We start from the raw sequence: 25,090 nt of genomic DNA on the forward strand, positions 1-25,090 counted from the left end.
CATCAGGAATACATTATTTCCTGATGATTCTCTCTGTAAATTTTAATACTGCCTGTCTCCCTGTCTGTATGGGAATAGTGACTGCCTTGTGCTTTGCTAATTAAGGCACTATGTTTGTGTAGCAAGAGCCCCTGTTGGTTACCACATCTTTTGGGAGTCTGAATTCTCTTGCTAACTAGATGTTCATCTTTGCTTACTCTAGTATAGGCTCCATGTTCCCTAAGTATTTTAGCTACTTGCCTGTTTTTGATTGTTTGGTTTGGTTCTTTTTCGGTTGTTGTTGTATACCATAGCTTTAAGCTGTCTGTGTATCTCAGGATGACCCTGAACTTTTGATTCCCCTAAGTGCAGGGATTATGGGTACTCACCAAGGCTAGGTGCATCAAAGAAGTCTAAAGCCCCACATGTGTCAGACAAGCCCTCCCTTCACTGAGCTACACCCATAGTCCTAGTTTGTTTAATTCACTCAATGAAAGAAAAGAAATGAAAAATGAAATGAAAAAAGAAATGAAAGAAAGAAAGGTAGCTTATAATTAATGAGCCCAGTTATAGTGCATTTCTGATTCACCTGTCACTCATGTCTTCTGGAAAATTTTTGTTAATCTTTTATTTGTAGTTCAGGGTAGTAGAATTCAGTGAGCCCTGTTTGTTGCATTGCTAAGATCAGTAGTGTATGCAGTTAACCCTAAAATGATTTGGGGCTAAATAACATAGTAGATATCTGTAAAGGACATCAAATACCCTGGGCTGAGGCAATGTAGCATGGGCAGTACAGGTGAACATGGCATGTGATTCATTGATATATCAAGCTTTATGAGCCTTCCTGGGATAGCTTGGAATCTCAGACTGGCCTAAGGTCCAAGGGGGAAAACTTGGGTTGTAGAAAAACAGAAGTTCATTTTAGCAGACTAGGGAAATGGTCATTCTCTCTAATCATGAGAGTTATAGGTTGTAAGCCTCTAGTTATAGGTTGGAAGTCTTGAACCTGGGGTGTCAGCAGAGTGAGAACAAGAAAAGGAAAGACAGTTTGTCGGGTGTTTCTTGTATCTCTGGAACTCTTAATAAACAGTATTCATTAGGCACTGAGTTTATATAATGAGATATGCTGATTGTCTTTGGGTAGTGATATTTTTCAAATCATAAAAATAAAAAAATAAAAAAACCAAATGGTGAGCCTTGAAACATAGATATATCATTATACAGGCAGAGGAGGGCTTCCATTGGGAGGTTAGGCTTTCAAACCAGAAATCAAAGCGGTTTAGGATTCACATAAGAATGTCACTGTATTATCCTCTTTTGCTTTTGAGTTCTTCTATATTCTAGAGCTCCCCATCTCAAAGGAAACTTCCGTTCCTCCTTATCCATACGTGTTTTGTGATTTTCCTGTTAAAAATGTTCACTTGCAAATGTGTCATATGGAGAGGAATGCATTGCATTTAATGAGGAACGGTATTAGGAATGTCTTTCTCTACAGAGCATCTTGATTTTTCATCACCACCATAAGCCAGTCTGTTCTCACTTTTTTCCCATTTCAGTATGGGTGCTGCGACTTGTCATTCACAGTCCAGGTTCTTTCCTGTTAAGGTGTGGGGTTGTGGTGAGAATCTCGAAAGGTAATGCTGGGATTCCTGGAGGTAAATTTCTCATGCTAACAATTCCTTGGTCTCTCCTCCTCTAGATGGGAAACCTGTGTCTCTGTCTCCCCTGGAGTCCCAAGCCCACAGTCCCCGGTACACTGCCTCTAGCCAAAGGGAGCGGGAGAGCCTGGAGGTGCGTGTGCGAGAAGTTGAGGAGGAAAACCGTGCTCTGCGCAGGCAGCTCAGCCTGGCCCAGGGTCAGAGCCCTGCTCACCGCCGTGGGAACCATTCCAAGACCTACTCCATGGAAGAGGGAACAGGGGACAGTGAGAACCTACGGGCTGGCATTGTGGCAGGCAACAGCTCTGAGTGCGGGCAGCAGCCGGCTGTGGAAAAGTGTGAGGTAAGGAGTTCCAGAGTTGGAAGAAGTGACTATTTTTCCCTTTATTATTATTAATCTTTCCATTTGTTTACAATGCAAATGATGTCCCACTTCTCGGTTACGCCCTCCACCAACTGCCTATCACATGAAATCTCAGTTGCCCCTCCGCCACCCCCATCCCACATCTGCCCTCTCCCCTTTTTCCTGTATGAAAGTCCTCCCTCACCTACCCACCTACACTCTCCTGCCCCACCACTCCAGCATCCCCCTACTCTGGGGCAAGTACTTCCTCTGCTACATATGTATTGGGAGCCATAGATCCCTCTAGGTACACTCCTTGGTTGGTAGTTTAGTCTCTGGGAGAACTGGGTGATCAAGACAACCAATGTTGTTCTTCCAATGGCGTTGCAATCTCCCTCCACTCCTCCAGTCCTGCTCAATCCCCCACCAGGTTCCCTGAGTTGAGCGAGATGGTTGGCTCCAAACATCCTCATGTGCATTGGTTAGTTGCTAGCCAGACCTCTCCAGGAACTGTCACACATGGTTCCTGTCCTCAAGCACCTCTTGACCACTGCAACAGTTTTGGCTTTGGTGTCTGCAGACATGATATATACCCAAGTGGGGCCGTTCCTTCGATCTCTGTTCTGTTTTTGTTTTTGTTGTTGTTGTTGTTGTTGTCCCTATTCTTCCTTTGGACAGGAACATTTCTGGGTGATTAAAAACAACAACAACAACAAAAAAAAACCCAAAACAAACAAAACAAAACTTTGAGATGGGTGGGTGGCCCCATTCCTCGACCAGGGAATCTGCTACTGTCTACATATGTTCTATCATCCCCGCCCCCTTCTCTGGCATTATGGCTAAAGTCAATCCCGTTGGGTCCCAGAAGCCTCACATTTTTCTAGTGTCTGGGACCCTCAAGTGACTATCCCCAGTTCCTCATCCCCTGCTACCTATTTTTATTTGATTTCCTGACCTTCTTTACCTCTCTCACATTTCCAAAGTCTACCCTTTGAGCTTTCTTATCTTGGTACCGTTTTCTCCCTGGAATGTATTTTCTCTGTTAGTAATTCTCTGTAATCTTCTGGGATGTATCCATCTTCCTGGAATGTATCCAGCACCCTCAAACTGCTCTTGTCCAGTGTCTCTGAACACTGAGAGCTTTCTCCTGGGTGTACACATACACACACATTTTTAATATGTAGATGATTTTCTTACTGTGTAGATGAAATTAGATAACTGCTTGCAGCAAGGGTGAATAAGAACACAGCTTTATTAGTTTCTGCATTGAGCATTTGAATAGCTTACCTAACCTCTAGGAACTTGTGGGTGCCTTAGCTCCAAGGCCACTTAACATGCTTTCATTTATGATAATTTATGTTCTTTTTAGCTAAATACAGATAATACTTCCTCAACTTTATGCTACCTCTAAGAATAAATAATATTATGCTTTTCCACCCTGAAGTCACAGCTCACATTAAGCCCCATGAATGGATATATTAGTGTTGATGACAGGACCATCTGCATGCCGCATGGAGTGAGGATTTATTAAGAGATGAAGAAGAAGATTGACTTGTATAAAAACCTAATATCAAGAGAAGAGACCTTGAAAAGTAAATGGCAAGGAGAGCATCCTGGGATTTCTTGTCTTACTCAAGCCTGACTTGAACACACCCTACTGTGAAGGTGTTTACAAACTGGTTCTTTTGTTTTGTTTCTGTTGTTGGGATTTTAAAAAAAATACATTGACAAATGCAACTGTAAGAGAGAATATTTCCTCTGGCTCACAATCTCACGTGATAGCCCATGACTGTGCAGCAATCAAGGTGGCAGGAGTGTGGTGCAGTTAGATACATTCACAGTTAAGAACTGAGAGAGAATATATGTTTCTTATGTTCAACTGGCTTTCTTCTTTTCTCTTAGTCCATGGAGGCACGCCACTCACATTTAGGATGGGTGTTCCCATTTCCATTATGAAAGCCACTCAAGTATTCACACACTCCTCCACTGCTGGTGGGGTTGCAAATTGGCACAACCACTCTGGAAATCAGTCTGGCGGTTCCTCAGAAAACTGGGCATGTCACTTCCGAAAGATCCTGCTATACCACTCCTGGGCATATACCCAGACGATTCCCCAGCATGTAATAAGGATACATGCTCCACTATGTTCATAGCAGCCCTATTTATAATAGCCAGAAGCTAGAAAGAACCCAGATGTCCCTCAGTGGAGGAATGCATACAAAAAATGTGGTACATATACACAATGGAGTACTATTCAGCCATTAGACACAATGAATTCATGAAATTTGTAGACAAATGGATGGATCTGGAGAACATCATCCTAAGTGAGGTAACCCAGTCTCAAAAGAACACTCATGGTATGCACTCACTGATAAGTGGATATTAGCCTAGAAATGTGGAATACCCAAGACACAATGCACATATCAAATGATTTCCAAGAAGGAAGGAGTTGCACCCTGGTTCTGGAAAGGTTCAGTGCAGCAGTGTAGGGGAATACCAGAACAGGGAATTGAGAAGGGGTAGATAGGGGAACACAGGGAGGGAAGAGGGCTTATGGGACTTGCAGGGAGGGGGAATCAAGGAAAGGGGAAATCATTTGAAATACAAATAAAGAATATATCGAATAAAAGAAAAGAATGGAACAATTTGCATTCTTCTGCATGCTAGATGCCAGTTGAGCCAGCACCATTTGTTGAAAAGGCTATCCTTTTTCCACGGTTTCCATGGTTTTAATTCTTTTGTCAAAAATCAAGTGACTGTAGGTGTGTTAGTTCATTTCTCGGTCTTCACTTCTATTCCATTGATCTACCTTCCTTTCCCTGTACCAATACCATGCTGTTTTTAACACTATTGCTCTGTAGTATTGACTGAGGTATGGGATACTGATTCCCCAAGATGTTCTTTTACTGTTGAGAATACTTTTAGCTATCCTGGGTTTTTTGGTATTCCAGATTAATTTGAGACTTGCTCTTTCTAACTCTATGGAGAATTCAGTTGGGATTTTGATGGAGATTGCATTGAATCTGTATATTGCTTTTGGGAAGATGGCAATTTTTACTGTATTAGTCCTGCCAATCCAAGAGCATAGGTAATCTTTCCATCTTCTGAGGTCTTCTTGGATTTCTTTCTTCAAAGACTTGAAGTTCCTGTCATACAGATATTTCACTTGTTTGGTTAGAGTCACACAAAGGTGATTATTGTGAAGGGGGTTGTTTTCCTAATTTCTTTCTCAATCTCTTTATCCTTTGAATATAGGAAGGCTATTGATTTGTTTGAGTTAATTTTATATCCGGCCACTTTGCTGGAGTTGTTTATCAGCTGTAGGAGTTCTCTGGTAGAGTTTTTTTGGGTTGCTTAAATATATTAGCATATCAACTGCAAATAGTGATAATTTGATTTCTTCCTTTCCAATTTGTATCCCTTTGACTTCTAGCTCTTCCTAGAACTTTAAGTATTCTATCGAATAGATAGACAGTAGGCAGCCTTGTCTGGTCCCCCATGTTAGTGGGATTGCTTCAAGTTTCTCTCCATTTAGTTTGATGATGGCTACTGGTTTGCTGTATATTGCTTTTACTATATTTAGTTGTGGGCATTGAATTCCTGATCTTTCTAAGACTTTTAACGTAGTTTTTAACATGAAGACATGCTAAATTTTGTCAAATGTTTTTTGAACATCTAATGAAATGACCGTGTGGTTTTTTCTTTGAGTTTGTTTATATAGAGGACTATATTGATGGATTTCCATATATTGAACTATCCGTGCATCTCTGGGATGAAGTCTGCTTGAGTATGGTGAATGATCATTTTGATGTGTTCTTGGATTTGGTTGGCAAGAATTTTATTGAGTATTTTTGCATCGATATTTATAAGGAAAATGGGTCTGAAGTTCTCTTTCTTTGTTGGATCTTTGTGTGTTTTTGTTATCAGCATAATTGTGGCTTCATAGAACCAGTTGGGTAGTGTTCCTTCTGTTTCTATTTTGTGGAATTGTTTGAAGAGTATTGGTGTTAGGTCTTCTTTGAAGGTCTGATATAATTCTGCCCTGACACCATCTGGTTCTGTGCTTTTTTTGTTTGGTAGACTGTCATTGACCATTTCTATCTCTTTAGGGGTTATGGGACTATTTAGATTGTCTATTTGATATTGAATAAGCTTTGATATCTGTCAAAAGGAAATTGTCCATTTCATCCAGATTTTCCAATTGGACTATTTAGATTGTCTATTTGATATTGAATAAGCTTTGATATCTGTCAAAAGGAAATTGTCCATTTCATCCAGATTTTCCAATTGTGTTGAGTGTAGGCTTTTGTAGTAGGATCTGATGTATTTTTTTTATTATTATTTTCTTCAGTGTCTGTTACTAGATCTCCCTTTTCATTTATGATTTTGTTAATTTGGATACTGTCTCTGTACCCTCTGGTTAGTCTGGCTAAGGTTTTATCTGTCTTATTGATTTTCCTCAAAGAACCAGCTCCTGGTTTTGTTGATTCTTTGTATTGTTCTTTTTATTTCGACTTGGTTGATTTCAGCTCTGAGTTTGATTTCCTGCATTCTACTCCTCTTGGGTGTATTAGCTTCTTTCTGTTTTAGAGCTTTCAGGTGTGCTGTTAAGCTGCTAGTGTATGCTCTCTCCAGTTTATTTTTGGAGTCACTCAGAGCTATGAGTTTACCTATTCTCACTGCTTTCCTTGTATCCCATAAATTTGGGTATGTTGTGCCCTTATTTTCATTAAATTCTAAAAAGTCTTTGATTTCTTTCCTTATTTCTTCATTGACCAAGGTATCATAAGTAGATCATTGTTCAGCTTCCATGTGTTTGTGGACTTTCTGTAGTTTTTGCTGCTATTGAAGACCACCCTTACTCCATAGTCATCCAATAGGGGGCATGGGATTAATTTGATTTGTTATATCTGTTGAGGTCTGTGTTGTTACCAATTATATGTTCGATTTTGGAGAAGGTACCATGAGATGCTGAGAAGAAGGTATATTCTTTTGATTTAGGATGAAATGTTTTATATATATATATATATATATATATATATATATATACACACACACACACACACACACACACACACACATATATATGTTAAATCCATTTGTTCCAAAACTTTAGTTTCACTGTGGAGAATGGCATGTTGAAGTCACCCACAATTATTCTGTGAGGTGCAATGTGTGCTTTGAGCTTTAGTAGCATTTCTTTCATGAATGAGGGTTCCCTTGCATTTGGAGCATAGATGTTCAGAATTGAGAGTCCTTCTTGGTAGATTTTTCCTTCGATGAGTGTGAAGTGTCCTTCCATGTCTTTTTTGATGTTTTTTGGTTGAAAGTCAATTTTATCACATATTAAAATGGCTACTTCGTCTTGTTTCCTGGGACTATTGTCTTGAAAAATTGTTTTCAGCCTTTTACTTTGAGATAGTGTTTGTCTTTGATACTGAAGTGCATTTCCAGTATGCATCAAAATGCTGGGTCCTGTTCATGTATCCTGTTGGTTAGTCTTTTTCTTCTTATTGGGGAATTGAGTCCATTAAGACATTTTAAGGTATTGTGATTGTTGCTTCCTATTATTTTTGATGTTATTTTTATGTTTGAGTGGTTATCTTCTTTTGGGTTTGTTGAAAAACGATTACCATCTTGCTTTTTCTAGGGTGTAGTTGCCCTCCTTATATTGGCATTTCATCTATTTTCCCTTTTTAAGACTGGATTTGTGAAAAGATATTGTGTAAATTTGGTTTTATCATGGAATATCTTGGTTTCTCCATCTAAGGTGATTGAGAATTTTGCTGGTTGTAGTAGTCTGGGCTAGCATTTGTGTTCCCTTAGGGTCTATATGAGATCTGCCCAGGATCTTCTTGCTTTCGTGGTCTCTGGTGAGAAGTCTTGTATAATTTTGATAGGTCTTCCTTTATATATTACTTGGCCTATTTCTCTTACTCCTTTTAATATTCTTTCTTTGTTTAGTACATTTGGTGTTTTGATCATTATGTGACGGGAGGTATTTCTGTTCTGGTACAGTCTGTTTGGAGCTCTGTTGGCTTTTTGTATGTTCATGGGCATCTGTCACTTTAGGTTAGGGAAATTTTCTTCTATAATTTTGTTGAAGATACTTACTGGCCCTTTCAGTTGTAAATCTTCATTCTCTTCCATACCTATAATCTTTAGGTTTGGTCTTCTCGTTGTGTCCTGGATTTCCTGGATGTTTTACATTACAAGCTTTTTGCATTTTTCATTTTCTTTGATTGTTGATTCAATGCTTTCTATGGTATCTTCAGCACCTGAGATTCTTTCTTCTATCTGTTGTATTCTGTTTTTGATGTTTTCATCTATGACTCCTAATTTCTTTCCAATGTTTTCTATGTCTGGAGATATCTCACTTCCTGATTTCTTTGTTGTTTTTACTTCCTTTTTTTAGATCCTCCATGGTTTTTTCAGTTCCTTCACTTGTTTGTTTGTATTTTCCTGTAATTCTTTAAGGTTCTCTTGACCTTTTGACCTATATTCTCCAGTATTTCTATAAGGGAGTTATTTATGCCCTTCTTGACATCCTCTATCTGCATCATGAGATGTAATTTTAAATACAGCTCTTACTTTTTTGGTGTGTTAGGATATCCCGGACTTGCTGTTGTGGGAGAACTTGGTTCAGATGGTGCCATGTTGCCTTGGTTTTTTTTTTTTTTTTGGTAATATTCTTGCTTTTGCCTTTGCCATCTGGTTTGCTCTGGTGTTACCTGGTGTTGCTGTCTCTTTCTGTGGCTTATCTCTCCTGCAAGCCTCTGTATTTGTGCTGCTGGGAGACCTGTTCTCTCTTGTGGTTGTATTTGGGTGTGTGGCTCTGTGGCCCTAATCAACTCTGGATGTATGCAGAAATCAGAGGACTCCTGTCCCAGGCTGCTCCTCGACTCTTGTGTCCTCAGGGTTTCCAGCTGTTTCCTCTGAGCATCAGGGGTGGTCCTACCTGTGCTGTCTGTCCTCTCTGCACTCCTGAGTGCTTTGTTTGATATAGTGAGCAGTGGCAGAGGGTGGGCCCAAGCCAGAGACTGAAACTGGAGGGCTCCTGCCAGAGGGTTCCTGGGGTGAATCCTCTAAGGAGAGGGGTTGGTTCTACCTGTGCAGGCTGGTCTTTCAGGACTCCTGATTGGTTAGCTGCCTCCCTGCTTTTCTTGGGTATGACATACTGTGCCAGAGGATAGACCCAAGATGGAGACAGAAACTGGAGGACTTCTGCTAGTCGGTTCAGGGGTGGGTCTACCTGTTGAGTCAGGTCTCTCCACACTCCTGGGGGTTAAGCTGCCTCCCAGTGCCACTTGGGTATGGCATGCTGTACCAGAGGATGGACCCAAGCCAGAGACAGGAACCTGAGGGCCTGATTTTTTTTTTCTTTTCTTTTCCTGTATCTATGTGTCACATTACTTTTTAGACTCTTAAAATGCTCTTCTTGGTAGAACTATTTTGGATTCACTATGGTCCTGCTGTGACCTTCCATATCTGTATGTAAAGACTATTGTTTCTCCAAGTGGCTTGCCTCCTGCATGCTTTAGAGCGGCATGCTTTGCTGTAGGTATCAGCATATTAGCAATGCATGCCACATTGGTATCCCTTGGGAACAAAAAAATAAATAAAAATAAAAATAAAATGGCAAAGGATAAATGTCAGGGGTCAAAAGCCTCCCTTCATCCTGGCACTTTTCCATGATGAATGGTGAAACTTGTCTTAACTTCTCATCATAGGACAGGGCCATGTTGCCAAGGATGTTTTTATAATCTTTGGTCACGCTAAAACTTCCACTAAGTCTGACAAGTTTTCTGAAAGTTGCCATAATGATGTCTAGGCTGTCAGCAGAGGTTGCTGGTGACAGAACTACCAGCCTTTCATCCTCTCCTACTTATGCAGCCTTCAGACAGCTGCCCATTGTATTCCTGCATATTTCTGTTGCTTAAGTAATACCATGTTAGCTGAGGCTGGGTTCTGGCCCCTCCAAGTTGAATGATCTTTTTTCATCTTCACTGTTCCATGTGTGCAAACACATGTGTGTATTTCTTGCCTTTCCCAGGTTGACCTTTCCAAGAATTGAATGTTGTATATTATTATTATTATTATTATTATTCATTATTTTTCTATGACTGCTTGGAGGAATCTCAAATATGAGTCCTTCCAATGCTTCTCATTGAACATATAAGCCTGGGCAACTTATTTTTCCTCTTGAACATAAAGGAAAATTACTACATCTCTTCTCTATGGACATGAGGATGAAATGAGTTTGTGGATATGAAATGAGATTCCATATAATTGCTATTGATATTTTTCCTCTTGCTGTGTAGTCAATCAACTGATATTTGATGGCTTAAAATAATAGCAATCATGTGGAGAATCTGGTCATGGTGTCCACTCTCATGCATGCGTGTATGGAATTCAGAGTAAGACCATGGTTGTGTTTCTTTATTACTCTCTACCTCACTTTTTGAGACAAGGTCTGTCATTGGAACTTGAAGTCCTCCATTTGATGTAGGATGATAGGTTAGCAAGTTCCTGGCATCTATGACTCTCCACCTTCCCCCAGTACTGGGGTTAAGGGTATATGTGACCATGCCTAAATATGATGTTTGCATTTGAATTTCAGTCCTCTTATGTACTGAGCCATCCTTTCAGCCCAACAGCAGTCATTTCATTTGCTGTCATAGTTTCTGGAGTTGGGAAAGAAATTTGCTGAATAGTTCTGTTTTGGTTACCCCTGGGCAAATGATATTTATTTGTGACTAAATAAGTAAAAATGGCCCAGGGCTACCTTTCTTGTCATCGGTCCACATGAGCAGCATTGGGCTTCTCCACAACAAGACTCATTTCAGCACTAAGCTGCTCACTTGGCAGCTAATGGTTATAGGTCTCGGTGTCCCGGGATATAAGGCACATAGGCCCAGTCACTTCTACTGATGACAGAGTAAGTCAACTGCAATAGTCACAGAGGTCCACCTACTCACAAGCAGGAAGTGATGCAACCTCATCTTCCAGTGAGTGGAATGTTGATTTAGAATGGCCATGGCAGGCCCTAGGAACCTGGAAACATCAGTGGGTGACACGGGGCCACATCTTCATGATGCATCTCTATTGCTCTGGTCCCTGCTTTGAGCTTCCTTTCTCAGTGAGTCACATGACTAACTTTTCCAGTCTCATAAGGAACAGCTGATGCCATGCTAAAACTTTTACAAAGTAACTGATCTCCATAGTATATTTTCTTGCTTTTAAAAACTAATAACCTATGGTGAGTTGAAGGCCCAATGGTTATTTTAAAGTGGTGCAAGTAACAAGGTTGAGCCTCGGTGTGAACATGGGTGGACAGCTTCCAGAACCTTGGCCATGAGCTACTCTGCATAATTATATAACTCCGGATTTCCAGGTTCTATACTCTTAGCACTGTTGACACAGTGCATATAGTATATCTGATAGGTGTCTCAGCTCCAAAGGGTGAAGAGTAATTCACCATGATATATAGTCACCTTTAACTGTGGGCATTCTAGCATGAAAGTTTGATGAGGCAGCCAGATGGTCATTGCTTGGTACTGTGCGAGATGTGACAACAATGCCACTTAATCATACCCGTTCTTGTACATTCATGGCTCAGCACAAAAAATGTGCTGATCTAGATTGGGTTAATATATATGTTAATACTTACATGCATACACACACACACACACACATACACACACATATGTTATTTAACTATATAAATGTATTTATAGTTATATAACCAGCACTCATAGCATGATCGCTCCTTCACCATTCTTAAGTGCACAGTGCACAGGCATTAGTGTTACCATCCTGCTATGCTAGTTCCTCAACCATCTAAAACTTTCTAATTTTCTATAACTGACCTTCTCACCTTAAACTCCTCCTCAGTTCTCCCTGATACCAACTCCACACACCACAACTATTTTAGTTCTGTCCATGAACTGACGACTTCAGATACATTTGTCTGCATTAGTCTTCTTGTGACATGTTTGTTCATCATGTTATAAAGTCAAAAGTATCTATATGTAGCTCGCAGTAGTGTTGTCTTCCTCTTCAAGGTTAGCACTCTCTCACATTTCACATATTTACCCATGTATCTTTGAATGAACTTTTATTGATTTTGTTTCTTAGCTGCATGGGCAATGATTCTGTGATTGTAGGTCACATGATGAACTCATATCTTTGCTCTACAGTTTCCCATTTTTGAGGCCATATACAAAAGGAAGACAGCTGTTTCATGTAGCAATTGTATTTTACTTTTTCAAGGGCCTGCCCCTTGTTTTCCATAGCAGCTATACCACTTTACATCCCCACCAGCAGTAAGCACAAGTGCTTTAGCTTCTTTGTTTTCACACCACAGGCAGTAAATCTCACTATACAAGGCTGCATCCTGGGAATTTCACATTGAACATCCAGAGAATATGTCTTCTGGTTTCTTCTCCAGAGAAAAGCCAGGTTCTCTCCCAACTCTTCTGAGATTTAAAGGATCTAAGCTCTATCTGCTCAGACACCTCAGTCCTCCCCCTCTCTTCTCAGAGGCCTGTCTCTCCCTTTCTTCTAGGCATCAGACACCGCAGTCTTCCTGCTCTCTTCTTGGAGGCCTGCCTCTTCCTTCTAGGCATCATGCCCCTGCTTTCGCTGCTTTTGCCTGAATCAAAAAAGGCTTGTTCTTTGCTGTTAATTTTTTAGAGCCAGTTTTGCTGGCGAGTTTGCTTTTAAAATGTTGACCGGTCCACATTGCTTCTTATTTCTCTTTCTAGATTAATTTATTAATATCTTCAGCTTCTCATTCTATTATTTAGTATATACAGTCTTTCCTCAGATTCTACAGAGTCATAAAATCTACGACATCCAAGTTCCTCCTAGAAAATACCATGATGGCTTATAGTCTAAAGATAGCTTAGTCTATACTTTATACCATCTGAAGATAGTATGCAATGCCACCATAAGGTAAGTTCTATGGAAATATTTGTGGCATTGTGATGTTCTGAAAATAATAAGAAGAAAAATGGGCTTGATGAGTGCAGATGCAATTTTTTTTCATTTAAACTATATCCCATGTGATACTTTATGTAGATTTTGCAGGTGTAGAATATGAAGGGATAGCATATTTGCTAGGTGATTTTCTGTATTTTTCATACTCTGGAATGTTAGCTAATGGTATAATGATAGAAAGTTGGTCTCTTTGTTCTTTTATTACTACCTTAGCAAGTACAAGAGTCTGGCAGGTAGAGAGACACGAGCCATTATCTGTTGCATTTCCTGGTTAACGTGTATAGCCCCGTTTTGGGTCAGTCATCACTGTTGGGCAGATAGCCCACATGGCCCTGACATGCACAGGCCAGTCTGTATTGCTCAGACATCTTTGGACTCATATGAATTTCAGCCTTAATTTTAATGTTTTCCGTGCAGCATGGATGCTTTTAGAACACGAGCACATCAATTTTAATGCATCCATTAATACGCGCTGGGCATGAAAGAAATGAGAAGGCTGGAGCTGTCTGTATTCCTTCCTTCCCTGTGTTTTTCCTGGTACTTGCAAGTGTGTGTATTGGAGGTCATGTGGAAATATTCCTGCAAGATGTATCATCCCTGGTCTGCTACCAGGCTCTGGGAGTCCTCTAACTCAATTTCCCTTCATCAAGCCTCTAAAGAATTGTTCCACCTGAGCTGGGAGGTGTGTCTTCCTATATTTTATGTTCAAAACAATTTTGTGTGTGATGTCAGGGTTTAATATTTAGACCAAGTAATCCACCTGTGATGAAAGATTCCCAGAGGAGAAAGGTGATCAAGAGTTCATGTGATTTTTTTTTTTTTTAGTAATATTAATAGCAATTGTTTTTCATTTTGTTACCCATGCAGGTATTTTATGAGGCAAGTTCTGTCTTAAGGCATGGCTTTTGTTCAGCCCTTCTCTAAGCCATTGGTTGGCTGAACCCTGGTATCTTGGTTCACTGACTTACTTTCCTCCCTGGTATGTTACTTTAAAAAAAAATTATTGAATTTTAAAAAACAGAATGTAGAGGTAGTTGCTGAGATATGAGATTATGAGTGATATACCCAATCATTCATTTTTACCTGCCTTTATTTATGAGAAATTGAAGAATGGAGGAAATAGAGGAAAGTGCCTTCATTTTTCTTTTCATAGACAAAGCCTAGAACATCTTCTCCTTTATGTTTCATGGAGATGGACATGCTGTGCCGCAAATGCCTGGTAGACCAAGGAGTCACAGGTGTTATATTTTGCAGGTCACATATGGCTTTGGTCTGGCCATAACAGTCTTATTTTCCCTTCAGACATTTCTCTGAATATTTTTGCTCTGAATACACTAGCTGCACTGGAATACAGACACTATGTTTACTGCCACCAGAGCCCCTCTGGCCAACCTGGTCTAATTTTCTTTTCCTTTTATATGTACAGAATCCATCGTATTCCTGACATATACAGAAAGTCCAAAGTTTTCCACCTCTGAATCCATCTTAGAGGTTCTAGAAGAAAGTTCACCCTTTCATATCAGAGTTGTCAGAAATCAGTCCTCATTCACAGCTCTGACATTCTTACCTATAGGTACAGACTGTAGAGATTGAATATATGTGAAGTAGTGTGTTCTGGATGAGAGATGGAGGTAGAAGCCTTGAAGTATTCCTTTGAAAGAGCCTTCCTAATGTTTATAAATGATATCAATGCTTCTCCGTTAGTGTCTGAGCTTTGGAGATTAGCTAATATGCATATGAACCAGAAAGTATGCCATACGCTCCAGTTTTGGTAAATAATGCAGTGGAAGGACCACCTATGAGGTTAGGTGCTGGCAGGCCATAGATAAAGGGTGGCAAGAGTTGAAGGAGAACCAAAGCAAGAGGCAGAATAAGATTAAGTGCAGAGCAGGTGACAGCCTCAGTGAGTGGAATCTGTAGTGTCAGCACATAAACGAAGGGAAGAAAGAGGCACCACCAAGAGCCAATATGGGAAATAGTAGTCCTGACAGAGGCTGACAGAAGCTGACAGCGCAGATCCCCCTGATGTCCCCTATTGCCCAACTTAAGCAAAAGTGGAGTGAAAGGAACCGTGTTCATTTGATCTAGGAAATTCTGGTCCTGAAAGGCACGGAACAAGTTGAGGCTGGACAATGACTGAGTTCAGAAGGGCAAACAGGAACACCATCCTGCTCTCCAGTCAGTCTTAGTGCTAAAGAAAAGTCTTAATACACCAGTTGCCATAGAATACAGAGGAAGGCTTATAGAAAGGGCCTGTGGCCACAGGACCTGATATTCTGGCCCATCTTTAGTAGTGGCTCCTCTCAGTCACCGAGGGGGTCTTTAATGCACCACAGTGAGAACTTTGCAAACCTGAATGTCCTCGTATCAAGACCTAGTTAACATGCTAGTAAGGCTGTTTCCTCTCCACTCCTCTCTGATCTTATGCAGCCACTGAACCACTCCCATTGTTCCATTAGAGCTTAAAAAATGTGGATCATGTATAAACCCTCCCAAGAACATATGTTATGATGCTGATTTTCCCCTTTCTCAGGTAGCTGCTCCTTGTTGATCTGGCTCCAGATGATGAATTTATTCATAGTGAAAAGTGTATTGGTTGAAAGTGAAGAGATTGGAAAATATTTAAGAGTGTGTCTGCTTGAGCTTACATTTAATGGTCCATTTTTTTTAAATTCCCTGAACCTTTGAGCTAAGGGTAAGTTTGATATCTCAGAGGGAGATGTTTAAATATTTGGGATTCAGAAGAACCAGATTCTATGTGTTTTCTGCCTCCTCTTCATCCTCTGGGATCTGTGTCCCCACATACAAGGGTTTTCTCATTCATTGTCTTCATCATTCATATGGTGACTCTTACATCTTCCCTGCCATCTTTCATTCCGAATCTTTGGGGAGAGATAATATCTAGAGATACGTGATAATGATGATGACGATGCCTTCATTTTACAGATGCAGAAATTACGAAATGCATAAGTTACTCAGCTGGAATAGCTGCAAGATCTGGGCGGATCTGAATCCATCTACCCCACACCTTTCTTATAAAAATATATTTTTCTAGCAGAAATAGCTTTTTTTTTTTCAAAGAAGATCTGTGTGTGTGTGTGTGTGTGTGTGTGTATTAGTGTTTCTATAGCTGTGATAAAACACCAGGACTGTCAGCACCTTGGGAAGAAGGGCTTATTTTGTGTTGTAGTTGTAGAGTCTGGCCAGGGCTAGAACTCAAAGCAGAGACCTGGAGCAGAAGTGAAGCGTAAGCTTAAATGGCAAGTTCTGCTCACCAGCTTTTCACCCACGGGTTGCTCAGCTTGTTTTATGATGCTGTCCAGGATCATAGGCCTAAGAATGGCACCACACCCAATGGCTCCACCCAAATCTGTCTTTAATCAGGAAAGTACTCACAGGCTTGCCCACAGATCAGTCTTAGGGAGGCATTTTATTAACTGAGGTGCCCTCTTTCCAAGTGATTCTAGGATTCTCCTAGAAATGGCCTCTGCTGCTTGGCAATTGCACGGATTCTGAAGATAGGAATTCTGGTCTTCCCATTGCCTGTTAAGTGTTTTATCCACTGAGTTTTCTCCCAAGACTCTTAACAAAAGTACAATTTATCTTACGTCAGAGTGATTCTTTCTTTGCAGATGGGGTGAGGGGCGTCTTCTGTACTTTAGCATGATTAGCAGCATTCCTAGCTCTACCTTCCGAGTCAGTAACATTCCTAAGTCCAAATAGTATGTCCTAGGTCTTGCATCTTTGGGACTGGGTCCAGTGATGCATGCAGAGAGCAAGGCCTTCTTAGAGATCTTGTGGACATCCTGGGCATCAGAGATTGGCTAAGAGACACTGCTCGGGTGCACTTGGTATATTTTCAGGAACTTTGAGGTATTTCTTATATGTTGTCAACATCTCTGTTCCACAGTTTAAATCCCAACTCCCTCTAGTAGTTACTTTTCTTGGCACTGTGACAAAATACCTGATACAAACAATTGAAGGGAAGAAAGGTTTCTGGGTATTTTGCTTGCTTGTTTGTTTGTTTGTTCGCTTGCTTGCTTGCTTGGTTTTACCTCAGAACTTTACAGGATATTGTCATTTATGGTAGGGAATACATATCTATGAGAACAGCTCATGGCTAAGGCAGTGGGAATTTGAGGGATCTCCTTATAGGCATCTAGGAAACAGAGAATCTAGACCAAAAACAGATCTGGCCCATAACAGTGAAGTCAACCCTCCATCAATCTACTTCCTCCATCTGAAATCTACTTTGTAAAGTTATCAAAGCTTTCTGAAATAGTGCTATCAGCTGGAGATCAACTAACCAAACATAGGAGCCAGATGCAGGATGAATGGGGAGGGAGAAGTTCACATTCAAATCATATTATTCCCCAAGCGTGGGTTTCCTATCCCTGTGATATAAAAGTTAAATACTGTAATTGACTCCCACAGATATGAGATTTAAGTTTGTGATAATGTATGGAGCCAGCTCCTATTGTGCTTGCTATTAGTGTCTTGTCTTTCCTTCCACCTTTCATGGCACTATGGTACAAGAGCATAGCATGACACCAGAGCATATCAGACACCAGGGATCTGGGAATTGTATCTTTGGTAGTGATGATATTGAGAAAGTGACTAGGAACAGAATAAAAGGGTACTTTAGATGAACATCAACCAAGGCTGGGTATGATAAGGCTGGGAAGGTCATGGTAGTGAGTCAGGGGAAGTGTGCTCTTTAAAGCAGACAAATTAGGTACCGTGGCAGGCAATTCTAAAACTTTTATTGATGTGGCAACCACATAACCATTGACTTATGTGAGACAATCATGATCTGAAGGAGCTGAATCCTATTTCTACTACTGTGGTGGTGGGAATGATCAGGATGAGTTAATGTAATTGGAATCATAGATGTTGTGGGAATAGATTGAGGCTGATGAATAGTTTATGGTTGGTGTCAGATGGATGTTTTTCCTATAATCACACAAAATATGGTGGTAAATTATTGTATACACCATCAAGTAGACTGAGCAGGGTCAAAAAACAACTTCTAGAAGGTCTGCCCAGGATAGGGGTATGCCAGGAGCCAGGATGTTACAGCATGGGCTATCAGAAGAAGACGCATTATGGTTAATTTTTATTTTTAAATTCACACAGTCTACACTCATCTGAGCAGGACCTCAGTTTAGATTTGTGAGGGATTGTTTTGATTGTTGTAGTTCATGTAAGAAAGCTTGCCCAGTGTTGGCCGCACAGTTTTCTTCCCTTGAGATTCAGCACTGTGAATATCAAGGGGGCAGAGCACTAGCACAGAGCATCTAGTACTTCATTGCTCTGTGTTCTTGGCTTTGGATATAATGTGACTAGTTCTATCAAGTTTCTACTCTCTTGACTTTCCTACAGTGATGGATTCTAACATGAAATTAAGAGAAAAATGAACCAATTCTTCCTTAAATTGCATTTGTTAGGTTATATTATGATAGTAACAGAGAAAGAGACTAATACTTTATCTGTGAACAGCAACTCTTCAATTTAGGTATTATGTGGAAGAGATACCATTCTGCAATGCCTGCAGGACAGATTGGTGGAGATGTGTTTTTATTGAAAGAAGTCTGTGCTTCAGGAGGAGAGGGACAGAGTGTATAGTTAGGGACTCTGGATTCTTTAACATATCATGATTTCTTATTAAAGTTGTCCTATATTAGAGCATTCATTCCCAGACTTGTTCAACATGTGCCCAAAATAGAAAACAATGTCTGTACAATGCAGTAAGTGAAGGGAGAGCTGATGATGAGGTGGGGACATGATGGCCATCTGAGAGTGGGGCAGCTAGCAAGGAATTTTCAAGTATTCAAGTCACTCCCTGGTATGGGTGGGCAAGAACAAGGACAAGGACAAGAGCAGAGAGGGGGAGGGAGAAAGATTCTCTTTCCTTCCCTTTCTTCCTCTTGCTGTTCTTTCTCTTCTCCCTTCCTCTCTCCTCACCCCCACCCCATTTAAAGTTAATTAAAACAAAACAAACAAACAAACAAAAACCTCGTTAACCTCAGCCAACCCATATGTGCAAGCCTGACTGACAGCTTTTTAAAAATATAGTGAGATTTTTTTTTTTTTTGGTCATTTTTAATTCAATGACAGAACATTGTTATACCTGCAAGTTTCAAGAGTTTTACAAATACAGAGGCGCATTCTGGCAGCCAACCATTGGACTGAGCATGGGGTTCCCAATGGAGGAGTTAGAGAAAGGACTGAAAGAGCTGAAGGGGGTTGCAACCTCATAGGAAGAACAACAATATTAACCAACGAGACCCCTCAGAGCTCCCAGGGACTAAGCCATTAACCAAGGAGTACACATGGCTCCATCTGCATATGTAGCACAGGACTGTCTTGTCAGGCATCAATGGAAGGAGAGGTCCTTGGTCCTATGAAGGCTTGATAAATGCCTCAGTGTAGGGGAATGGAGGTTGGGGAGGTGGGATTGGGGTGGGTACAAGAAGCAGGGCGGGGATGGGCTAGGGAGTTTGTGAGATGGGGGAACCAGGAAAGGCAATAACATTTGAAATGTAAATAACGAAAATATACAATAAGACAAACAAACAAAAAGAATGGGTCATGAGGACTTGCATAAAGACTCTAGAAAGCCACTCATTTGAGGTAATGTTTTGCTGGGCATATTCTTGTAGGGGATATCCAATATGGCTGGGTATAAATCTGTGATGTTGAATTCTATCCTGTGTTAGGGATCCTAGAGTATTGAGCTATTCCACTAACCAGATATATACCCCCAAGAAAAGCTGTGGGTATAAAGTAGAGGTAGTTTTCCAAGGGGAAATAGTAATAGAACAATGGTGGGACCGTGGTAATGTCTTCATGACTCCCACATATTGCTTTACAGAGAACTGCAAGCTTTGTTGTTTGTCCTGCTTGGTTTTATTCTTGCTGTAGTCGAGTTTGTCCTTGGCTTTCTTTCATTCCGCTCTTTACAAATGAGAATGTTTACTGCGCTGTTTTATATGAGAAATGACTGATTCATTTTCTGATATTATAGGTCTCCACAGATAAGAAATTGACTTGCATCTCAGAAAACACTTTACTCTGAAGTTTTGAACAATAATGAAAATGTTATGACTTACATCAATTGTAATCATGAAATGCATGTATTTTGCATTCTAACATGGTCATGAGGCTTAGAGGACCAGAGGTGGAATGAATTTTTTTATTTATTTAAAAATGAAGTAAGTTTGGATGTCTAGTTGGCACTTGTATTTATGGTGATTAATCTCAGTAATCTACTTGCCTAGGTTTAGAATCACTGGACAATACACCTCTCAGTGTGTCCTTGAGGTGAATTTTAGAGAGAAATAACTTAGAACTGAAGACTTACCTTTAATGTGAGTAGAATCATTCCATTGATTGTAGGCTCAAGCAGAGTAAAAGTTGAAAGATGTTACACAACTAGTTTTTGATTCTGTAAGATATATGCAATGGGATTCATGCTTGCTCTGCCAGTGAGGGATCTTAAACCATAATCCAAACTACACATTTCCTCATTGATGTTACTTTAGTCAAGTGTTTAGCACAGCAACCATAATAACTGAGACTCATGCCTTATGTTGCAGTTATTGGCTGACCCTCAAACTTTCCCACAGCCACCTGGGATTATGTTTGTAGACAATACTGGTAATAGCTTAAGTGAGATGATTGGTAGTGCCCCTCTCAATTCTGCCCTTTAATTCCTAGAATGCTGTGGCAGATTGGGCCTTGAGCTGTACATTGGCTCTTTTGCATACTTTCACATTAACCTGACCCTAAGCCATTTCGGAAAAACAGTTCACACTCTGAACTATAACTTCTCAGAAAACTTTGATGATTGGCCCACTGGGGCAAATTTCTTCGCTCTTGCCAGTTGCCATTGTCTCCTGGCTTGGGAACAGGGGACTAACTTTTTACCTATTTGAGCCAATCACCATTGATCTCATCTCTAAAATGTAATTGAAAAGAGTGTTAATGGCCTCCAAATGATGAAACCTCCAAAAACCAATTAAAAGGACGTTAGTAACTGTCTCAAGTTACTTTCAACAGCTGCAGACAGAGTCCTTGTTTTATATGATCCCAACAGGAAATTTAGGTGATATTTCTTTCCTGCGGGCCTACAAATACAGAATGGCCTACTTCTGTCTATATGCCTGTTCATTCTCTGTTCCTTTCCTTTTAGACCATCCATGTGGCCATCGTCTGTGCTGGATACAATGCCAGCAGGGATGTTGTCACCCTGGTGAAGTCCGTCCTTTTTCATAGGTAAGATGGGTCTGTGCTTGTACTCTGTTAACAGTTGATAACTGCACGTTATCTTGGGGAAGATTATGTAAGAATGTGCTTATTTTACTCATTATTTATACTGTCATGAAAATGTAATGTTTGTCCAACATATGAGGCAGAACATCACTTTAACTATTGTTAATAGCAGGGGTTTAGCATTGCCAGCCTTTAGAACTACAAGAACATCCCAAGTTACATACTTCTGTTTCTACTACTCTATACTCTCCAGATTTGTTTCTTTCTTTTTTTTTTTTTTTTCATTTCGGTTGGCAGGTTATTTTGTACTCGGTTCTTTGAAATAGGTTTGTTGATATTGTTTTAAAAAGAGAAAATTAAATTAAAGTAGGCACACTGTGATGGACCCTAACCCAGTGTGACTAGTGTTAAAAATGTAAGATTGGGACATATATATTTAGTAAGAAGACTGTGAAGGCACTTAGCCAAGGAACTTGACTTCAATACCTCACATTTACATCTTGTAGAACTGTGGCAAAATGAATTTCTGATTCCAGCTACCCCTAGTCTGTATTAGTGTGGGATGGCACCAATGAAAACAAAATAATGCTCAGCTTGACTTGTCCCGTTTCTGGGTACTTCTGACTGTCAGAAATCCCTTTTTATGTTATGCTAAAATGAACATCCATAGCAGTTATAGGTAGACCTTGTGGGTCTCTATGAGACCAGTCAGGTTAGTTCTCTTCCTCTGGGAAACATAGGTACATATATCATTTATCTCTTCTATATGCTGCTTTTTCATGGACCTTTCTGCCTTCCTTTGGATAGTCATGTTTATTATCTAGACATACTTAAGGACACATTTAGAATTGAATCGTCAATCCCTGGCTCTTCTCTGACTGCTTATCAGAGATTTTGATAAATTTCATGTATAATTGTAACCCATAATATAGACAGACAAAGATGAGTCAGGATCCTGAACATTCTTAGCAGAAGGAACACTACTGAGAAGTTCTTTGTTCATCTGCATAGAGAGTGCAGTATAATCACTCAGATGAATTTCCAAATCAGACCTAGCAACACTGCGAATATGTGGAGGTATCTTTTCTTCCCCCTTCTACATCAGTTTCCCAACCATCTTTTCTCTCTCCAGCACCATGTAGCACTCCCTCTTAGAGATATTTCAGGTCCTCTCTTTTAATTTCTATCCGGTTCGTGCCCACAGGTCACTAATCTGGACATACCTTTTTTGGTTCCCAGATGTCTGTTCTTTCTGTCTACCCTCTCTGACTCCAGAATGGTGTTTGAGACAGGAATCTCTGGTCTTGTAAGTTGTATCTATCCATGATGTCTGTAGGTAAGTTAGAACTTCATTATCCCAACTGTCGTACCATTAGGAATTAATGCTGTTCTTCATAGCATTTTCTTATCTATCCCTTCAGTGACGTCATGACTTGGCACTCTGACCTTTTTGTAGCTCCTTGCTCTCACCACCATTTGTTCTCCTGCTCTGTCTACCCACTCTTTCCCCAATCCCAAGCCATCAATTGCCTTCTTACATTATAAAATTTCACACTTACACTAACTATATCAGGGAGCTGGTTTGAACCCTCAGTATGTGTTCAAGCTTCTATTTGGCAAGCCACAAAACCATGTTTACCTTCTTCTCAGTGTATCTTGTTGATCGCTGTGTATCTATCCACAATTGCTTCTGTAGCAGAAATATGAACCTTTTTGGGACAGAGATTATGTCTTATTTCTCTTTGTCCCTCATATAAAGAAAAAAATCCAAATAGTGAATGTGCGTTTGTTTATAAAGTGCTCCTGGGGGGTCCTTTAGTAAGGAACCTGAAACAAACCTACACTGAATTTATGTTCACATTCATGCCCCTGTAGCACCAAGAGGCCTTCAGCAAATTGTTTTAACCTTTTGTTTTATCTGCTAACTTTCTGTGGATCACATCAGTCCCAAACTGACTTTCTATGTAATAACATTTTTCATTACCATCTTCCCTAGCATATCTTTTGTATGGGTCCTTTTATGTAGCTTCAGTCAGCTGGCCTATTAACCAAAGATCACATTTCATACCTTCCAATATCAAGGATGAGATACAGAGCATGAATATCAAACCAAAATATAACAATATTTTAATTAGGAACAAAGGCTGGTAAGTTGTTCTTCTTCTGACCCACTGAAACTATGATTTCAGGTATACAGTTTAAGACATCATAGGACTGTCAGGTGGAAATTGGCTGAATGTTCTCATGTGAAGCCAAATGTCTTCTATTCCATGACTGTATTCACTATGTAGTTCCCAACTTTTGTGACCTCACACCCTCATTGCTGCGTGTATCCAGACACTATGAAGACTGCACATAAGCCAGATTGGAAATTCTTAGCCATCTCATTATTCCTTGTCTCCAGGACTAGAGAGTCCCCAACAGATACAGTTCAAAAGCCTTTTATTTCATGAAAGGGAGGTTGTATGATTAAAGATAATCATTTGTTCTATTTCTCAGTTATGACAAATGTTTAGGTCAGGAAGATCCAAATTTTGTGGGTTTTGTTGTTGTTGTTTGTTTGTTTTTGCAAAATTTTCCTTCCTGTTGCTTTCACTACACATCTTATAAACTGGTGGTTGTTGAGGATAAGCAATCTATTTAGTACAAAGACATTCAGTTTAAAAATAGCAGTTTTATTAGCAGCTGTGGAAGGCATAACCTCCTTCAACGGAGGCATAGACATCTGGGAGAGAGCTCATTACTAGTGCGAGTTATGAACATGAAGTCTGCACCATGATGGTCAGTGCTTAGCTTTCCTGATCAAAACAACCATTGGAGTCCCTTCCTCACCTTGACATTATATAAATGAGAATAATTGTGAATTAATTTGCTACTGATAGTGACTTTGGACATTAAAACAAAAGGATGCTTGAAAGACTTTTAGCTGAGAAAGTCGAGCTAAAAATAGCTTTCATCCCTCCCAAGTACATTATGGGGATTGATGAAGACATGATTATCAAACACATTGACAAAGGAAGTACCTTCCTGATGTTAATAACAATAGATAGACTAGTCATAGTTTAGGATAATCTTTGATAAATGAAGTACCTTCATACTGTTAATAATAATAGATTAATCATGATTTAGGATGTTTGTTTTGGCTTTCACTGTTAATTACATTAATTAAATTTATTTTCCAGACAAGATTTTCAACAAATTTTCATTTAAGGAATGCTTTGTTATGTCAAATCAGTTTTACTTCTGCAGTATGCTACAGTGGACATGCTATATTTTAAAATACAGTAAGAGACTGACATGCACAGTTGCATAACAGGATGACACTGAATATTCTCCATCCTTCTGGAAAGAAGTTTCAGAATATATGCTGAAGACCCTGGCCCCACATGACTACTGAAGGATCTTTGTCTTAAAGGATTACTGAAACCCTTTTTTCTTTTACTTTTGAGATTATAATACCTTCCATGTAGCTTATATTACAGTCTCCTTCAAACCTTCCATAGAATCCTCCTTAATCTCTTTGAAACTGATAACCTCTTTTTTAATGAATTGTTGACAACCAAGATGGCAAAGCCATTGCTCCAGATCTCACATCCAGGAGATGAACAGGGCCGAGTTTAAGCCCAGTATGCTTGCTTTTCTCTCCACTTTAATATCATTACCATTTCCTTTAGTATGCATCATCATTTTTGGTGGAGGTATAGACAGTGTTATCATTGTTGCAATACCCATCATCATTTTTCTCCCCTGACAATTTGTTCTTGTGAGATCATGAATCTTGTGAGCATAAAAGGATTTAAAAGCTTAGGCATCTGTGTTTCGAGTAAAACTAAGA

At 39.9% G+C, this 25,090-nt stretch overlaps 1 protein-coding gene across 7 annotated transcripts in view; it reads left to right on the forward strand.

Annotated features, from left to right (window-relative positions):
* The window catches only part of Large1 (LARGE xylosyl- and glucuronyltransferase 1), a 502,501-nt gene that overhangs the window by 233,648 nt on the left and 243,763 nt on the right, over positions 1-25,090 (forward strand). For 6 of the 7 annotated variants that reach the window (XM_052166462.1, XM_052166464.1, XM_052166461.1 and 3 more), the window contains 2 exons: positions 1,679-1,980; positions 21,176-21,258. In XM_052166462.1, coding sequence (XP_052022422.1) covers positions 1,679-1,980; positions 21,176-21,258 — 385 coding nt within the window. Of the gene's footprint in view, positions 1-1,678; positions 1,981-21,175; positions 21,259-22,512; positions 22,592-25,090 lie in introns of those variants that run through there. The other variant, XM_052166465.1, reaches the window with a different exon arrangement.

The sequence above is a fragment of the Apodemus sylvaticus genome, chromosome 21 (assembly GCF_947179515.1).
Source record: "Apodemus sylvaticus chromosome 21, mApoSyl1.1, whole genome shotgun sequence".
In the NCBI taxonomy this organism is placed as follows: domain Eukaryota; kingdom Metazoa; phylum Chordata; class Mammalia; order Rodentia; family Muridae; genus Apodemus; species Apodemus sylvaticus.